At 29.1% G+C, this 20,795-nt stretch overlaps 1 protein-coding gene across 1 annotated transcript in view; it reads left to right on the top strand.

The window, feature by feature from the left end:
- Window positions 1–4,949: 4,949 nt before the first annotated feature.
- LOC122509958 (chaoptin) overlaps window positions 4,950–20,795 on the top strand; it is a 111,979-nt gene continuing 96,133 nt past the window's right edge. The window contains exon 1 of the mRNA XM_043624309.1: window positions 4,950–5,142. Coding sequence (XP_043480244.1) covers window positions 5,126–5,142 — 17 coding nt within the window. The 5' untranslated portion in view covers window positions 4,950–5,125. The remainder of the gene's footprint in view (window positions 5,143–20,795) is intronic.

Here is a 20,795-nt window from a genome sequence, read left to right as displayed (position 1 = left end):
TGCATTTCTGTATTCAGTAATGCTTCTGCGATTGACATTGCTAGCTGCAATGAACATCGAGATGAATGCGTGAAGCAGCGGGCGGAAGAGGCAGCAAGCATTCTAGAAATGGAAGAAGAGGTCAGCAAGATGCTGAAGTCCTGCGAAGTCCAGAAGAATGTCAATAGGACAATTAAGGATTGACTTAGAAGCATAACATCGCTCATACGGGATGTGAAGGAGAAGCACGCAGCAGCGTCCAGAAAAGATGAGAAGTTCTACCAGTGGTTAGCCTGGTCAGAGGATGCACGAAAAGACCGAAGAATGAGACGTGACCGTTTTAATGCAGTAATGCTTAAAAACGTTGTCCTGGAGTCTCAGAAGCGGAAGAGAAGTGATCCTGAGAGTACGAAGGACCCAAAAAAGAAGAGGGAGGAGGGACCTTCTAGAAGGTCCAAAGGTAACGTGACCAAACCGGCACCAAAGCCAAATCCAGTTAAGAAGGGAAGAGCCACAGTGGTCGTCAAAGTGGCTAAAGGAGCTACCTTCGCCGAAGTGCTGGCGAAAGTTCGAAAAGAGGCTGACCTGGAGGCCAGTCAGACAAGGGTTGTAAGAGCGTTACCCACTATAAAGGGAGACCTGCTCATTAAAATTGGGGGGTCATCAAACAAGAAGTTGTTTACCGAAGAGGTGACAAAGGTGATCGGCGATCTGGGTAAGGTGCAGATGGCGGACCGGCGAACTACGTTGGAAATCCGCGATATGGATGCCCTTACAGAAAAAGATGACGTACTGTGTGCCCTGGAGAAAATTTCTACGGTACCAGTAGGAAGGTGACGGTTCTAGGACCAAACAAGCGAGGAGTAAAGCTCGCTATCGTGGTCACCAATCAGGAAGACGCTGATAAGCTGGAGAAAATTGGGCACATAAAGATTGGGTTCGTCTCCTGCAAGATAAGAAGCAGAACTATGGTCACAAGGTGTCATAAGTGCCTTGACTATGGCCATCTAGGTAGACATTGCCAAGGTGTAGATAGGTCAGCTGCGTGCTTCAAGTGCGGAGAAGCAGGCCATAAGGCAGCAGATTGTAAGAAGAGCCCATGCTGCTTCTTATGCCAGGCAAAGTTCGGCGAGAAGGAGAATATCCAACACGTCGCCGGATCAGGTCGGTGCAAGGTCTTCAGGACTGCCTTAGAGGAAGCTAAGTAGACCCTGTCAAGAACAAGGAGGAAATAATGGCCAGAAGAAGAGCGGCACGGAAGAGTCGCGCCAGCGACTAAATGGGACCATCCATATGCGAAGTCTGAAGCCGTAAGGTAGTTCCGTAGGTGGATAGAAGGTTCGAAACCCAGGGGAATCAAGAAGAGGTTTTAGTCGGTATTGCGACTGCCGTAAAAAGCAGGTATGTGAGGTTTCTTTTTTTTCCTCGCATTTTGTGCGAGCCCGACATACCCCAGGTAAGTGGGATATTCCTGGGCATGCATAAATGCATTTCCTCTTCTCCTCCGTGAATAAAAAAAAATATAAAAAAAATAATAATAAATAATAATAATAATAATAATAATAATAATAATTTCTTTAGAAAAACCTTTATTTTTTATAGTTAAACCAGGTAATTTTTGTTGAACAAAATTTTTATGCTCTCGAACTGTTGTTTATCAGAATTTCTGTTTAACCCACTCTCTAAATCTGAATAAGTGAAATTTCACTTATTTTAAGTGAATATTCACTTATTCCATGTTTCAAAACTCTTCCACGTAGAATAAGTGAATATTCACACATGAAATAAGTGAATTACATTCACTTATGAATAAGTGAATATTCAATTATGAGATAAGTGAATACTCAGACATTAAGAAGTGAATGTAAATAAATAATCAGGATCAATATTATATAAAAAAAATATTTATTTACTATCAACTATTTAACAATCTCTTCTCTTCTCATTATCAGTCTGAAACTTATTAACATATCAATTTTTCAACTTTTTTAAGATAAATTCCCAAACGGTGACCCATCTTAATATTAACCGCAAGCAATGTCGCTTAACTTTGATGATCAACGAGAAACACTACAATGCCACTTAATAAGTTGCCTTATACTCATTGAAAATTATTGGGTGATACTTATAAAGAGTTAGTTTATTGTGTTCTACTTTAACGTTTTGTTTAAGATTTCTCTTTTTATATATGTATATGTGACTGTCCACGAGAAAACAGGGCTTAGCTCTAAAAAATCAATTTTGAGTTTTTATGCTAATCGATAGATATTATATTGCTTTTTCAAATGCAAAAATCAAAAGTTGTAAATTGTCAATTACTTTTGACAATACAACGTTTTAAAGATGTTATATTCTTTATTCCTTCGTTCTGCTTCTACTTCAATCACTCGCCCTGTGAAAGCTAAGCCCTGTTTTCTCGTGGACAGTAACATATAAATACTTAGTAAATAAAAAGTTAGTTATTAGATTACTGTTAATATAATATTTAACTGTCTTTTTTTTTAATTTTATTAAATTTTAAATGACAATTTTTATAATTAAATAAAATAAAAAATTTCTAATATATTAACTGAAATGATAAAAACATTGTTTTTAAACATTTAAAAGTAGGTATAAATAATAAATTGTAATATAATGCGCAGATGAATTTCTTTTTAACTAAATATTTTACTTATACATAAGTGCGGATTTCACTTATTGATAAGTGAAAACAAGTTCACTCATAAAAAAGTGAATATTTCGCACTTATGTATAAGTAAATTCTACTTATTAATAAGTGAGAAAAAGGTTCACACATGAAAAAAGTGAAAATTTCACTTATTCAGATTTAGAGAGCACTTTTGAAAGTGTTGAATGTTCCGTAAAAAATTATTCGTATAAGTTTTAGTGTTTTGAAATACACAGGTCTCTATATAGATATATTGTTTTGTATATTTCATTTAAATGAAGTAAATTAAGGCAAACGACGAGTTTTTATCATTTATAGAAATTCCATTTCACAATTTTCTATATGAGACGATCCACGAGAGAAGGGACCTTATTACAAGAGTAAATAAGATGCCTTCTCTCGTGGTGCGTCACATATTTTCAATGCACTGAATGAAAATGAAGTTTATAAGAATTCTATAAATATACATCAGTATTAAAACATCTTCCTCAATTTTTTCTGACGGGAAGATAATGTATTCAAAGGATAATTCTTACTTTAAGTATAGATTCCTATCTCTGTATATCAAGTTTATGTTGTGTTCATAGAATAGATTCCTTTTTTACAAAATATGATTAATAATAATAGTAGGTAATTATATATGTGCAGTCTGGAACTCCAACATAGTCATAATCATACATGCATGCATAACAATACCGTTAGACGGTCGATGCATAAAAGCAGAAATTTCTTCTTCCTTTTTATAGTCAGATATATATATATATAACTACTTTGATCCCTGACCTTTCGTAACCTTTTAGAAATTCCACTATATTGAAATTTTTTTAATATTTTTTCAAATTTTCACAAACGTTTAATTATTTTAATGATCATTTATTAAATTGTTATTCCAAATATAAGAATGTATTCTAGGGTTCCTATTTAAAAATATATAATCTCTGAATTTTATTTTTGTGGCTAGAATATAGATTACTTTCTTTAAATAAAAAAAGATTTAAATTATTGAAAAAAATATTCTTCACAGAAAAAGCAAAGTATGAAACAGATTACACCTTAAAACCAAAATGATTTAAAAGTAGCCTATTTTTAAGTTTAAAACTGGATTATGTCCGTTTTAGGACCTAAAATATTACTCTCAAAGCTAAGATGCAATCAAAAATGTTTCTATAATGTAAACGGCTTTAGTCAAAAGACTACCGGTCATTTTCCCGATAGGCCCTGTCCCGAATACCTTTTTCCCGAAGGTCTATGTACAAATTGACTGATCAACAACTTTTATATCTTTTAAATGTTGCATGTTTCCAGTCCTAATCACTGAACCATATTTCTTATTATATATAAATTAATATCAAATTATTTAAAAATATAAGTTATAAATTTTCTAACAATTTATGACAATTTAATGCGGTATTTAGGTTTTTTTTAATAAAAAAATTTTTTTAACTTATCGCTTTTAAAACGTTTCTGTATGTCTTATAGGAAGACAATAAAATTGTCTTTATTTAAAACTCCAAGAATGTCTTCATCACAAACTGAACCTAAGAAAACATTTTCAAATAAGAACTTTATAAAACACTAATTTTTGCCATGACTCCATATAAAATGTGTGACAGGAAAGTACTACCAGAGTTCCAAAAATTAACAGCAGAAATTGTTATGTATGTAGCTATTATATGTTTTAAGTAGAACAAATTATATAAAACATTATGTTCAAAATAATATTCAGATGATATCCATCATGACAATGTTGTTCTAAAACACCCATAGTCATGTTACAGATTAAATTTATGAATAAAAACAGCTAGACAAACCAAGATTTAAGTTTTGAAATATTATGTCGATTTGATACAATTTTTATTCGATTTTGATTCCCATCTTCAATATACAGTGAATCATACTATATTTGAGAATAAATGAAATAAAAATATTCTAAAATGTGAATTAGTTGAATATTTCTTTTTCGGCCAATTTGCAAAGGCAGTTGAATTATTTTTCTCTGATGTTTAGGTTCGCACATTGTATATAGGTAGGTACATGGGTTTGAACCCACTTTGAACACGTCACTGAGCTTCCTCAGGCTCCGCTCCGTATCCGTTCACCAATTTGACTGCAAGGTCTAGCAGGCCTTCTGGTCCCAGTAGTTGTGCGTAAACCAGCACACGGGTTGGACTGGTATATAGATTTTTGTACAGTAGCGCTTGGTATTGTTGAATCCCTTTATTTTGAGTACCAAAGAGTACATTGACGTCAAGTCTTTTACATTCTTACGTTCTTCCTAGTCGTACAGTTACGGAGTGATGTGCTCTATAAAACGATCATTTTCTATTAATGATAATTCGTGATTTTTATAATATTTATATGTAGTTTCATGAAAAAGCTATGTGTGAAGTTATTTATTCATATGGGGTTTTTTTTAATTAAAACAGTGAACGTGTGGAATTTTAGAGAATTTTAATCAAAATCAAAGGATATAGTCAAATGTTCAACATCATGGAGTAAGTTATTTACGAATTCTATAATCACATTGAATTATTCAAAGTCTTTCGTCAACTTTTAAAAATAAAACTAAATTTTAATTTATATTTTTATTATTATTAATACTATAATGTAAATTCAACTTTTCGTCTGTTTAAAATTTTATTTTATTTAGTCCTAGAGACTGAATGGACCGAAGGTCATTTCATTCATCCAAAAATATAATTAAATTTTAACTGTAACAGTTAATACAGTTAGTTACAAAAAAATTACATTTACTGAAAGTTAAAAACTTTGTGTAAGTATCAGGTGAAAAAACCAGTTTTTAACAAACTTGCTTTAATTTGTAATAACTCTCTAATAACTCTCTAAATCTGATTAGTCGATTCCCATTAGTGAAATATAAATATAGAAAACACTCTTATTTAACACGTTAATTTACAGTTATCAATTTAATTAATTGTTTTTATTCACTGTTAAACTGCTTATAAATTATTTGTTTTATATTTTTTTATTACAGGCAAAAGATTTACTTTAATTGAATGAATTATGAATAGAGGTATTATAAGTTACATTGAAATGTTATAAGTATAAGTTACAAAAAAGTTAAGAAACAACCCGTGATTCCAGTTCTAGATGGTTAGAACCTTAGTTATAAACAAGTTGTCGAGAGTATAAAATGTTTCTATGTAGCATCCAACAGTTGACTAATATACACTCGCAGAAAAATTTTTTTATCCTGAATACAGTTCTTTTTTTATCCCCTAACTCAACTCTTTTAGTAGACAGATTTTGTCATCCTTAATTTTATTTTAGTGTATGACATTTATAGCTTTAACACAAAAGTAGCTCTTAAAATAACAATATACCTGATATTAAGGATGTTCTCTGCTAATTTTTTTTTTTTGAAGTATAGATTTTCTTTTCAAGTTTCTTCTTCATTGTAATAAATCCAATAATAAGAAAAATTAGAGTATTATTGCTATATAATTTTAGATAATACCTGATAATATATAATAACAATAAACTAGAATGAGTACAAAATTAGTTTTTGTCTAATATAAGTTTATAGTTTAAAATTATTATAATTAATATAAGAGAACGCTATATACAGTTTTCTCTTGTAACTGCAAGGTATTTTATATACTTCTTTGTTACTGCAAACTAACGTCATTAAATAATAATGATAACAATAAATTTCAACACATAAGAGGTGAAAAATGTAAAAAAATTAAATATTTCCTTGGATAAATCTGCGTTAGTGAAAAAAGAAACACTAATTTACATTATAATACCATTCATTACTAACTTTTAGTCATCTTTCGCTAAAACTTTAGTGAAGAAATTAGAGTTGCTAAAGACCTTATTGCATTTAGACTGAAATGTTAATTTTTAAAAGGAATTATGTTAAAGGTTGTAAATTTTAAGTAGTCTGGAATTATCAAAAGTTTCTATGTTATCACCTATATTTAAAACATAAGGAACATTTTTCTAATTTGAAGAAATATGAAAAAAATACCTTTTTTAAAAGTAGCAGCCGAAGACCTATGAAATCAATTTTAAAAAACTTAGAATAATAGTTTTATTTCTAAAAAAACTGAAAAACTTCTAAATTTCATTTTCATCGGTAAAAGAACATTGATCATTAACAAATATTTAAGAATATTTTAAAACTATGTTCAAAAAATGCGATTATTTCGAGTTTTTTTCAAGCTCTAAATCAGAATTAGTTACTTTTGACTAAAGAAATAAAATCGGATTAAGAAATTCTTATTAATTAAGAAATTAATCGGCCCAATTCATTCATTAAATAAATTAGTAAGCGTTTTGACTAATTTTTGGTAGAAAATACTGCAAATTCAGATTTACAGACGATATATGTATTGCAACAAAATATTGTTTCTCTGATAATGACAAACATTTTTATTTTTTTATTAAAAAAAATATTTATTTAATTAAAATTCAATCCCGTATTATTATTTTCATTACTACAACCATTGTTTACATGATTCTTTATGTTTTTTATTGTTGTAGATTATGTAAATGCAATATTATAAATAAAAAACCAAACGGCATGTTTTCCAAATCTTAGCTCAAATGGCAGGTTTTTTCAGTATTTTTTGAAACGGCAGGTTTTTCACGAATAGTCTGAATTGCACCTTTCTTCACCCAACCGACGACTTGGAAATGTAAACTTCCTGCAATTTTTTTTTTGAAAAATATTATATGTTAAATATGTTTAATCATAAAGAGTAGACGTGAACCCAAAAACATCATGAGCTCAACTTTTAAGTCCAAGAAATGTCAAAAGACTTTCTTTCTATAATATGTTAGGTTCATATAAAGCGAGTTTTTCAACAATCAGCAAGTATCTCCAATAATTAACATAGTTGACAAGTATAATTCATTTTTTGAATATGAAATGAACCACCTTTCTTTAAATAACCTTAAACCAAGAAAAATATACTGCATTAAAAGAACAAAACATTTCTGTAAAATTCATATACTTTTATTTTACAAATTTTTAGTTTATAAAAATTTGCTTTTCAATAAATAATGTTTATTCTTTTAATATATAAAAATACATAGCATAGAAAAAGTCATAGACATTATTCGGTAGGCAGCCCCAGGCGGAAATTTCCAACCGGCGCGGATCCTAGCCCGTACTGACGCCGGTGTAACTGTACTGGCTCGGAACCGCCTGCCAACCGAATGTGAACGGGCATTCTACCGAATAGTGACTAGGCCAGGAGCGCGCTGGCAACCGGCTCGGAACTGGCATTCTACCGCCCGCTGACCGGCCGGGAGAAGCCGTTCCGTGTATAATTCAACCGGCTGGGACCTGGCACTCTACCGACCGCGGATTTTTCATTTAATAGCCAACCGAGCGCTGGCATTCTACCGACTGACAACCGGATCGGATCCAAATGATAATTTCAACAAATATCAATAAAAAAAATAATAATTAATTGCAAAAGATAAATACTGATGACAATTCATTGACAGTTCACTTTACACATTTTTTTTATTTTTTTATACACTTAAACGTAATTTGTTATTACATACACATTTGAAAAATCCTAACGCTTGGAGGTACGAACCTACGCCTAACCGAATATTTACGCACCGAAATCTCGCACGCTAACCACTATGCTACGCTCGCATGGGACTCTCAAATCTTAAATACTCTCAAGTGTCACAAGCTGAAATAAAACTTGTCGAATAACTACGCGTCAATGCTACAGCTATATTTTTATTATTATTTAATATATTAAATAATAGTATCTCAATATAATAATATTGAACATAATAATATTAATAATTTTAATTAATATCACAATAATAATAAATTTATTATTATTGAGATATTATTAATTAACATTAATATTATTGAGAATTAATAATAAATTATTAACATGAATATTAATATTTATTAATATTAATAATTTATTATTAATTCTCAATAATATTAATTAATAATATCTCAATAATAATAAATTTATATTAATAGTATAAATTTATTTATAATAATTATAAACTATAAGTGCACAACAAATTTTTTTAATTGCTTAATTTTGAAAAAACTCTTAATAAATAATTACTTAATATTTTGATTAAATTCATTTATTAATTAATCATTATTTTCTAAAATAATGCAATTAATTATTGTAATAATTATTTAGTTATGACACATTTATTGAAAATAAATTTATAATGTGATTTATAATGTGACAATAAATGACGACATCCGCAGTCGGATCCGGCCCAGCACCGAGCCAGTACAGACTAAACATATTCGTCATTCTTCCGACGCCGCAGAAGAATAAGATCCGCCGGCGGAAGAAATCCAGTACCGAGCCGGTACTGACAATAGTGGGAAGACGGTTCCGACAGTCGGAGCATAATCTGTACCGCGCCGGTTGCTTTTTCAGATCCGAATCGGTACAGACCGTCGGTACTTGCGGTCTGTACGGGCGCGGATCCCAGCCGGTTGTAAATTCCGACATTCGTCCGACTTTTCCGCCTGGGGCGGAACAGCAGAGCCTAACAAAAAAACTTCATACCGTTATTTACGAATGTCTCATATGAATAAAAATAATTTAGCTAATATATTATTCTTAAGGTTTTTGAATACTAATTCGACAAACTGCTTTCATTCATAGACAATTGAAATTTTTAATCATACAAATTTGATAGAATAGATTCATTTCAAGTTTTTCCGTGACTGTGCGTACAATGTGCAATATGAGCTAGCGTAACAAAACTATAAAAACAAACAGCAGAATTAACTTTAATGCACCTTCACTTAATAATTTAGAGAAAAAGTATCAGAATATTTTATTTTCAATATTTTAATCATACAGAAAATACATAGTGAAAAAATATAAAAAAATTAATTGATTTATTTTTAACATAGCCCAATATAAAATCTTAATGAAAATTCCTTAAAAACTTTAAGAATTTTTTATTTAATAAATAAAAAAATGAATAACAAACGATTGGAATCGCACTTTATTTATTTTAAATGGCATCTGAAATATATTATTTTTAAAGTATAAAATTCTACAGTTGAAAATATAATCATTAACTGTCCAGAATATTTGTATACATGTGTATGTCTGTATGTTTAAAGATTATCCTTCAGAAATGGAAATTTTTTCTTTTTATTTTTTTAAATGAGAAAAATTTCTGTGACTGTCTCTTCAAAGAAAGTGACGTTGAATCTCCAAGCCTTTAGCTCTCATGCGGAACTACCGTTACATATACTATATTCGGGTCCGTAATTATTTTTAAAAATTCACAAGAAATCATCTGTTATAACGATTGAAATTCAATCGAGTGATTGCTGAAAATAATCTCTATGCTACATATTCTAATATTCCAAATATATTAATTCTTTAGTACACAAAAATCAAGGTATTTATTTTTAAATTCAATATTGTGTGAAATAAAATTGAATAGAAAACAACAAATATTGTTAATTTAGGATTTAAGTTTATGTACCTTGTAAATCTGGATCTTTTAAAAATAATTGATTTAGAAGTAAAATAAGCCAGTCACTGATTTAAGTAGTTATATTTCTATGATCAATTACTCAAAATAACTCATTGACAGTTATAAGCTTAACTGATTATCTTATTTTATATATATATATATATATATATATATATATATATATATATATATATATTCATTTTTTCCAATTGTAGTTAAATTAGAACAGATTTTTAGTTATTTTTCACTGAAGTATAATAATTATTAGTACATGGAGAAAAAGTTGTCTAGTATTATAAAATAACTTAATATTATAATAACAATAATATTAATATTATTAATAATTATTTCTGATTCTAAAATGTTACTTTCATTTAAATTGTTAACAGGTTACGCAGTCATACAAACTCAGTAAAAATCATTGAAAAATAGAAAAATAAATATACATTGTTTTTTGTTTTAAATATAATTGCTAAATATAAACATATTTAGTGATATAAACCTCCAAAATATAATCAAATTGTATTGAAGAATATTATATCTTAATTACACTATATTTATCAAAGTCATCGAGCAACCAGCTCTTTCATACAAACTTCCTAACTTTGTCTGTTTTAAAAAAAATATATAACCAAAATAGAAAGGTTTTGAAATATGATTTTTTTGTTACAAGTATAATAATTTGATTCAATTGATTCTTTTATGCTTACGAATGTTATTTGATTCAGGTAAACCGTTAGAATAAATAAGCACAATCAAACTAATTACAGACGTTCTGGAGAAAAGAATTTCTATAGCACAGTATGAAAAGAGCAGGAATATCATTTTTTTAAATCTTACAGATTAGATGAAGGTTAAGTGTTACAGTTGTCTTTTTTTCTAATTATAATTCCATATATGAAAAAGAAGTCTTTGATAAAGAAACTAAAGTTGGGAGAAAGTAGTAACACCTGCGTATTAATGAATAGCATTCGTTTTTCTTGTTCTAAGAAAATTATAGGATCGATTCAAGATTTGCGTGCATGTTGATTAGTAGGTTGTGTTATATAAAGAAAATAATCACGTTTTAATAAGATGTATATGAATCTCTAAATTTTTACCTGTAAATTATTAGCATATAGTGTTAGTAACCGTAATATTTTTTTAAATTAAATTTCCCAATGGGAAATAGCCATTAGTCTACCATTGGTCCATTAACGGCCCAATATTGGAAGCCATTGGTTTTCTTTAGGTTTATTATTGGCACCCAATAATGGACCACTAATGGTAAAATCGTGGGATGTCCACGCCGATGCCAATAATTGGCAATCATTATTGGCACATTATTGGCTGCCAATAAAAAAAAAAAAAATTTTTATTCAATTTTATTAAATAATAAATTTATTTATTTAATAATTATTTTTATTATTATTATTATTATTATTTATTATTATTAAAAATATAAATTTTTTTAATTACTTATTTTATACAAATGGTTATTATTTTCTATCACATCGAAATGTGAATAACCCTTTCGTTCAGCGTCTAAAAATTATTTACCTCACATCCATCAGTGCAAAAATAGGAGAGGACGGGCAGAATAAAATTCCACAAATATTCGTGAGAATGCTGCCTCCTTATATACTTTTCAAGTTTCATGTTAGTTGCGAGAGAGTTTTAAGCAACACCTCCTATGGGGCGTTGAGCGAACTACATACTTACTACATGATAATTTCTCCAGCGTCGGTAAGTAATTGTATGTAGTTCGCTCAACGCTCCGTAGGAGGTGTTGTTTCAAACTCTCTCGCAACTAACATGAAACTTGAAAAGTATATAAGGAGGCAGCATTCTCACGAATATTTGTGGAATTTTATTCTGCCCGTCCTCTCCTATTTTTGCACTGATGGATGTGAGCCTGTGAGGTAAATAATTTTTAGACTCTGAACGAAAGGGTTATTCACATTTCGATGTGATAGAAAATAATAACCATTTCTATAAAATAATTAATTAAAAAAATTAATATTTTTAATAATAATAAATAAAATAATTATTCAATAAATAAATTTATTATTTAATAAAATTTAATAAATTTTTTTTTTTTTATTATTGGTTTTTTAATGGCAGCCAATAATGTGCCAATAATGGTTTGCCAATTATTGGCATCGGCGTGGACATCCCACGATTTTACCATTAGTGGTCCAATATTGGGTGCCAATAATGGGACAATAATGGAATGGTGGCTCCCATTATTGGGCCATTAATGAGCCAATGGTTTTTTTCCTATTGGGTTTTTAATTAAATCCATAAATTATTTCAGTTGTATCAGGAAACATATTAATATATTTAACCCTCCGTCCGACACCTGGGTCCAGCCAGACCCCTACGCTTTTCATCTTATTTATTTAAAAATATGTATAGACTATAACTAGATCAAGACAACCTGCTCTCAAGTTGTTTCATAAACTTTACGTAGTTAATGATTTACAAAAAAAACAACAAGTCAATATAGCATCTGATGGACATAGGAACATGTGTCGGGTGGAGGGTAAAAATTGTATTTTTTGAAATAATAAATAATAAAAAATTCAATTATTTAGTTTCTAAACTATTTTCTTAACGTTTTCTATAATTTGAAAATAAAAGTTTTTACAGAAATATTTTTAGATGAACAATAACTTTTATACATAAAAATATATTAAAAGATTTATACAGTTCTTTTCATGTGAAAAAAATGAATTCCCTATACTCAAATTATATTTATAAAAATAAAAACATTTAAACCTTATATCAAGGAAACTATTTTCAACTTACGAAAACGGAAATTTTTAACACATACTAATTAAATTTCGAATTTCGATTTGACATATTTTTCGCACCTCCGAAACTTATGTATTATCTTTTTATAAATTTTATTTTTCGAAATTTAATTTATATCGTTTTTAAGATATTAAGATCATTATTATATTTATTTATTTATATTCAAATGTTCACATGACCTAAAGTTCTTTTACTCGAATTGACATTTTAACAAAATTTCTAAACTTTGGAAATATTTTGCTGCATAAATTTAATTTGTCCTAAAATGATTCACGATTAAATTAAAAAATAATTTGGAAACTGTAATGTATTTTTTAGGACAAATGAAATTTCTTCTACTCGGCGGGTCATATATTGTCTCAAGTAGGTGGAGAATTTTTTGGATTGGATTAGAAATTTTAATTATGTAAAATCCGTAATTTTTAATTTGTTGACTAGCTATACTTTCAGACATGTTGGTCCAGGTAACTGCTTATATGTTGTCCTTCTAGTTTTCGTCATTTTTGAAATTTTTACAAAATTTTCTCATATAAGAAAACGTGACTTCAAATACCTAATCAATACTTTCTTTCTTTGACATACTATTATTATTTCCATTCCATTTGTGTATGTTACAATAAAAATTTTGCTCGTGCAAAGAATATTTTTTTCGTAATATTGTACAACTGATGTTTTTGAAACAAATTATAGTTTATCGTTTCATAATTTTTTTTCTTTTGAATAGAAAAAATGCACAGATTCTTATTTTTAACATAAAAACGTGATATCCGTTTTGATTGGAAGGTGTAAAACTTTTGCTTATTGCAAACCTTCTCATTTTAACATTATTTTTCTTTTCCTGTGCAATGACGATTTCACAAAAGAATTATAATGACTATCACACAATTTCCTTGGCTTGGAATGGAATCTTAGAGACTCATATACTTATTATATTTACAAAGTTATGAAATCAAGGAAAGTATGAGAAAATTTATAAGAAAAAGTGAAGAAATCGCGAGATTGATCGGTGCCTTATTTTATTATTTATACGTATATTATATATAAAAAGGAAGTGGGCAAAGAAGTATATGCACTTGACCTAAAAATATTCAACTATTACGCGGGAATAAAAAAATTTCTTAATGTCTTTTATATTTCACTGTAAAGTAATAAATTGTTATTTATTTATAAGTAGAAGAAGATGCCTAGTTAAATATTAGATAATTTTTAATTACTTTATTGCATTATGGTAATTTTAAACTACTAAAAGAGAAAGGACCCTGCACAAATGCATTTGTTTTGGCTTACCGTTAATTCTTTCTATATATTTTTAGAAATAATATAGTTAAAAGTATTCAGATTAACGATATAATTTATCTCAAGCCCTAATTTAATTTTTAAACTGATAATAGGTGCCAAAAAATCACGCTAACTGATTTTAGCTTTAATATAATCAAAGAAAGTTGAGATAGCGGTCTCACAGACCGCTATTCAGTTAAAAGTTTTAAGCTAAAATCTTAATATTTTGAGATTAAATAAATAATATTTTTAATCTGAAACACTTTTAACTATTATTTCTAAAAATATAGAAAAAATTAACGGTAAGATGGACATTTTTAAGCAGAAATGAATCGAATTTTTTACAATTAATGTTTCATCTAAGCCGCCTAGAGATTTTCTTTGTAAAAAAGTCATTTTTTAATTAATGTTATCATTGTTATAAACAAATTATATAAACAATTACAGTTTTTGGGAAGTTATGTCTAAAAAAAATTTTTTAAATTAAATTTCCTTTAGATTATTGCAATTAAACTTTCTTTTTGTTAATCTGATATTTTGAAATAATTTTTTGTAATTGTTTAAACAATTTTTTATAAACAATTGTACTGTAAGGACATTTTTGGGGAGAAATGAATCGAATTTTTTACGAATAATGTTTCATCTAAGCCGAGAAGAGATTATATCTTTGTAAAAAAGTCATTTTTCAATTAATGTTATTATTGTTATAAACAAATTATATAAACAATTACATTTTTCGGCACGTTATGTCTGAAAAAATTTTTTTCCGACTTTCTCGTCAATAAAGAAACGTACAACAGTTCTTCCTAGACCAAAAAATAATTAAGAAATGAATTTGAATTACTTCTGTCAGTTCTGGAAAAACATCAATAGATTATTATTTTTATTATTTTGACTTTTCAGAGCTTCATAGATTTTCACACATTTTGCGGACATTATTGAAAATCTATATTTTGAAATTAATCATTTTAACAAAAACAAAGTTTAATTGCAATTATCCAAAGCAAATTTCATTTTAAAAAAAAATTTTCAGACCTAACTTCCCATAAAATGTAATTGTTTACATAATTTGTTTATAACAATGATAACATTAATTGAAAAATGACTTTCTTACAAAGAAAATCTCTAGGCGGTTTAGATGAAACATTATTCGTAAAAAATTCGATTTATTTCTGCCCAAAAATGTCCTTACAGTACAATTTTTTATAAAAATTGTATAAACAATTAAGAAAAATTATTTCAAAATATCAGATTAACAAAAAGAAAGTTTAATTGCAATAATCTAAAGGAAATTTAATTTAAAAAATTTTTTTAGACATAACTTCCCAAAAACTGTAATTGTTTATATAATTTGTTTATAACAATGTTAACACTAATTGAAAAATGACTTTTTTACAAAGAAAATCTCTAGGCGGCTTAGATGAAACATTATTCGTAAAAAATTCGATTCATTTCTGCCCAAAAATGTCCTTACAGTACAATTGTTTATAAAAATTGTATAAACAATTAAGAACAATTATTTCAAAATATCAGATTAACAAAAAGAAAGTTTAATTACAATAATCTAAAGCAAATATCTTTTAAAAAAAATTTATTTTTAAACATAACTTCCTATAAAGTAAAAATGTAAAAAAAAATTTTTTTTTACACTTTGCATAAACATTAAAAATTTATAAAACAAAAATTAAAAAATTGACTCTCACAGATCTCTTCAGAATTTAGTTCTGCGTTAGAGAAATTTTTTTTTTTAATTTGGTTTTAAATTGTGGTCTAAAAGTCAATTTGAACCAAATTTTGTCATTTTGCCCCACTGTGGGATGGGCAGCGAGGTGAAAAAGTTTAAATATTTTTTTCAAATTAATTATTATAAAACACTTTAAAATTATCAGAGACGGTCACTCTAAGTCTCACTTTTTACCCGTTTCAAAGTGTTTTATAATAATTGATTTTGAAAATATTAAACCTTTTACACCTCACTGCCCATCCTGATTATATTTTAAACTTACTCACAAAGTTTAAGCTCAATTTATTCAATATATTAAGAGAAAAATGGTCTAAAAATTATAGCAATGAAGATGTAACAGTCGCATACTATACTCATTACTAACTATTAGATATTTAAATTAAAATTACTTTCAAAATAAGTCAAAAAACATGATGCTGAAATCGGCACCCAGTTATTATAGCACCCATTTAACAATAAAATTTAAATTTTAAAGGTTAATATTTTTTTTGTTTAAAACAACATATAATTTTTTTAAATTAACTATAGATGCCTATTTCAACTTCATTCAAAGAACATAAAAACATGTAAAGTATGTCAGAAATTATATTTATTTTTTATAAAATGTTAAAGTAGGATTTTGAAATTTAATTTCAATTTTTTAATTTTTAAAACTTTAACTCACGTGTCCTTCGGACAAAGAAATTGTAAAGGTAGTGGATTCCCCCTCTACTTAGTTATTGATTCAACTAAGAGGTTGAGAACCCTACTCTTAAGAAAAATGAGAAGATAGGAAAATTAATTAGGATGTTTAGATTAAAATGCAAAATTAAGATGTAAACCATGAATTATATATTTTACCCAAAAAGTCCCTAATACAAGTAATCTAATTTTTATGTGTGTAAAGAAAGTACTTTATATATGTGTGAATGAACTTGTAGTGTGTGTTATGTAGTGTAAGTCTTTTATACTCACTACTCAGTAATTCGATCTCCTTGAAATATATATTAATCCAATGACACGTTCTGACTTCGTAAATTTCGCGTTGTATCTCCGAAAAACTAAAGAAATACCCAATCTAGGTTCACTAGATTGATATTTCGTCTTGAACCTTAATATTCCTTTTATTGCACAAAATAAAGACCTAAACCCCGTAAAAAAAGGCTGTCCTTAAAAATATATTTAAATTAATATTCTTTTAATAAAATTACTTTTTATTTTATTCTTGCTGATACAAGACTTTTTCAATATTCTCTTTTGATTCTTTTACTTTATATTTTATATCTCTTTCACAAATTCTTTATATTTGTTTTTCAGTTCACTTTATATTCAATATTCTTTTTCAATTCTTTAATTATTTTATTTTCCTTCACAAATTCTTAATAATTATTTTTACTCACTTTATTTTCAATATTTTCTTTTAATTATTTTACTTTTTCACTTGTCACTTTTATTATTCTCAATATAACTTTTAAATTCAACCTTTCTTTACTTTTTATTTCTTTATATTTTTATTCTCAATTCAAATTCACTTTTCTGATCAAACTTTTTATTAAACCCGTTAACTTCTAAGGAAATCCCTTGCTCACGGATTACAAAATTTAATTGAATACGGCCAATTGCCGGACTTAGAATTTCCTGGCCAAAACTGCCGGCCACAACTACAGGTGACTACGACCTGGACTAAACTGCCGGCCCAAACTGCCCGGGCTAACTGCCGGCTACAACGGCCTGGCTTAAATTGCCCAGATTTCCCTGTGTCAATCAATTTAATTGAAAGACGATTTAGTGTGAGAATTCATAACACAGCCCCACAAAAAAAAAAAGTGTCGTGCGCGGCAGACCAGACTAGTCATTTCCTATGTATTTTGACGCGCTGAACACGAATCCGAAGTCCGTTTTGCTCCACACGTCAGGATTTTTTTCTAACCTCAAAAAATCTGTCGGATTTTGATAGGTAGGCTATTTTTTCTTAAATTAATGGATTTACTTCAAACTTGGTAACTAGGGGTTTTTTGGGTCGCTGATGACAAATTTAAAGTTAGATTTTCAAAATTCAAAATGGCGGCTCCAATATGGCGGACGAATTTTTTAAAAGTTAATGGATTTACTTCAAACTTGGTAACTAGGGGTTTTTTGGGTCGCTGATGACGAATTTAAAGTTAGATTTTCAAAATTCAAAATGGCGGATCCAATATGGCGAACGAATTTTTTAAAAGTTAATGGATTTACTTCAAACTTGGTAACTAGGGGTTTTTTCGGTCGCTGATGACGAATTTGAAGTTAGATTTTAAAAATTCAAAATGGCGGATCCAATATGGCGGACGAATTTTTTAAAAGTTATTGGATTTACTTCAAACTTGGTAACTAGGGGTTTTTTGGGTCGCTGATGACGAATTTGAAGTTAGATTTTCAAAATTCAAAATGGCGGATCCAATATGGCGGACGAATTTTTTAAAAGTTAATGGATTTACTTCAAACTTGGTAACTAGGGGTTTTTTGGGTCGCCGATTACGAATCTGAAGTTAGATTTTCAAAACTCGAAATGGAAATTCTTATATACATAAGTAAGGTATTCACGTCCTTTTATGGTAGCGCACTCTTTTGTCCTCAAAGGATCTGTGTAATGGTTTTCGTTTGAAATTGGTGCCTCCAGGTACAATATCCCTTTTCAGCATCCAACAGTAATCGGACATCATATTTACATCCCATCTTCCTTGATAACGACGCTCAAATTCTTTAAGATCTTGATGGAATCGTTCTCCTTGTTCTTCACTGTAATCTCCCAAATTTTCAGGGAATCGATACCGATGCGAGTCTAAGTAATGCATCTTTATGTTCATTAAGCATCCTAACTTACCAAAATTTTTAATCATATCACTAACTATTTGCTCCCAATTTTCACTCGATTGTGATTACCCAGAAAATTTTCGACAACTGCTTTGAAACTAAGCCATGCGGCTTTCTCCTTTTTATTCATCTTGGTGATAAATTGCTCATCTTTTAACAATTTGCGAATTTGTGGTCCGTCGAAAACCCCTTCTTTTAGTTTCGCATCAGATTTTTCTGGAAACTTTTGTTCCAGGTATTTAAAACAGTTTTCTTCTTTATCTAAGGCTTTGACAAATTGTTTCATTCCTCCTAGTTTCGTGTGTAAGGATGGAATTATCACCTTTGAAGGGTCGATTAGGGGATTTTCTATTATATTTTTTGAACCTGGTTCGAAAGAATTTCTTTTTGGCCATTGTTTTTTAATGTAGTGATTTGCTCGATCTCTACTGTCCCACAAACACAGGAAACATGGTGTTTTTGTAAAACCTGATTGTTGTCCAAGTAGTATGCTTAAAATCTTAAAATCTCCACAAATTTGCCAGTTGTGTTCTCGGTATCTAATTTTATCCAAAACTAGTTTCATATATTCATAGTTTTCTTTCATTTCCGTTGAATGCGCTATTGGAATTGGAGCATAAATATTAGTATTATGTAGTAGTACTACTTTTAAACTTCTTTTCAAAGAGTCAATAAATAGTCTCCAATTTTCATCTTTGTATATATTTGTTTTTAATTTATTCATGAGTCCGACAACATCTGAGCAATATACCAACGACGGATTTTCATCTTTTGTAAAATATTATCGGAATTCTTTTTATCTGTCTCGATAAAAGCTAGCTGTTGTGCCTTTTGATAACAAGTTTTTCTTCTTCAACACTGATGCTAAATGTTCTGCACAATCCTTCGGCAATTTTAAATCTCTAATGAGATTGCTAAGTTCTTCTTGGTTAAACGTTTGTCGAATCTTTATCTCCTGTTCATCATACGGAAGGTAATAGTCGTCCTCATCATCGGTTCTCATGTCTTTATTTTCAAAATCTAGAACATCTTCAGTTGAACTGTCAATTTCCAAGGTTTTGGGAGAAGAAGGTGGATTGCATGAAATTTCTGGTTTTTTTACAGTGGGGACATTAGCATACAATATGTTCTTTTTATTTTTGTTATTATATCCTTGCACATTGGTGTTGCAAAAATAACAATCTTTTTGATTTAATGGTTTTTCCCACAAAGTTGGCTTTATAAACTTTAGTTTATCCTCTTTTTTATGATTCCAACGAGTTAACATTGTATAACAGGAACTGCAAATTTTGTGTGGAACAAAATTTTTATCCTGATTGGTTATCTCAAGATCAAAATAATCTTTGTAGATCTGTTTGATATTTTCATTTATTGATTTACGATTTTTGGGGACATCGAATTGTCCACATATGTAACAAAATGCATCTGCATTGCTGTCGCATAAGTGTTCCGACGTTGTTACTGCAAAATTAAGTTTTGAAGCCTTTGGAGTTTTATTATTGTTTTGATTTTGAGAAGCCACGATTTATGTGAAAACCTGCACGTTAGGGATCCTGGCCCGATCGCAGGTGAGTCCGCCGTCCTAGGGGTGATAACCCTCATACCTCCCCAGGCCTAAGTATGAGAGCTTTCCGACTTTGACGAGGACAAAGACAACTCGTCGTCGGACACACTACGGCATCATCCTCACACCCTAACGTATTTTTAAGGAATAAGATAGTGAAGGATAGAGGATATTAAAGTTCCTTTTTATCTCGTTTCTTAAAAATTTATTATTTAACTTTTACATCTTATTGTCACATTATTACCTCAATGAAAAAAGTTTTGTGCATTTGCCGAATTGATCTCTATGATGCAATGAGACCCAACTGTCAGTTCTTGAGAGTAGTTCATTACAAAACAAAAAATTACAGTTCCCGTTACACAACACTCTACCAAAAAATCTTTCGGAGCAGCCACACGGAAAAAATTTCTGTGCACTGTTTATCTCTGTATGTTCACCAATGGTCCTTAATTACAGTACAAATCTTA

This window comes from Leptopilina heterotoma, unplaced genomic scaffold (genome assembly GCF_015476425.1).
Source record: "Leptopilina heterotoma isolate Lh14 unplaced genomic scaffold, ASM1547642v1 Lhet_65, whole genome shotgun sequence".
In the NCBI taxonomy this organism is placed as follows: Eukaryota; Metazoa; Arthropoda; class Insecta; order Hymenoptera; family Figitidae; genus Leptopilina; species Leptopilina heterotoma.
This window is presented reverse-complemented; position numbering and strand designations above follow the sequence as displayed.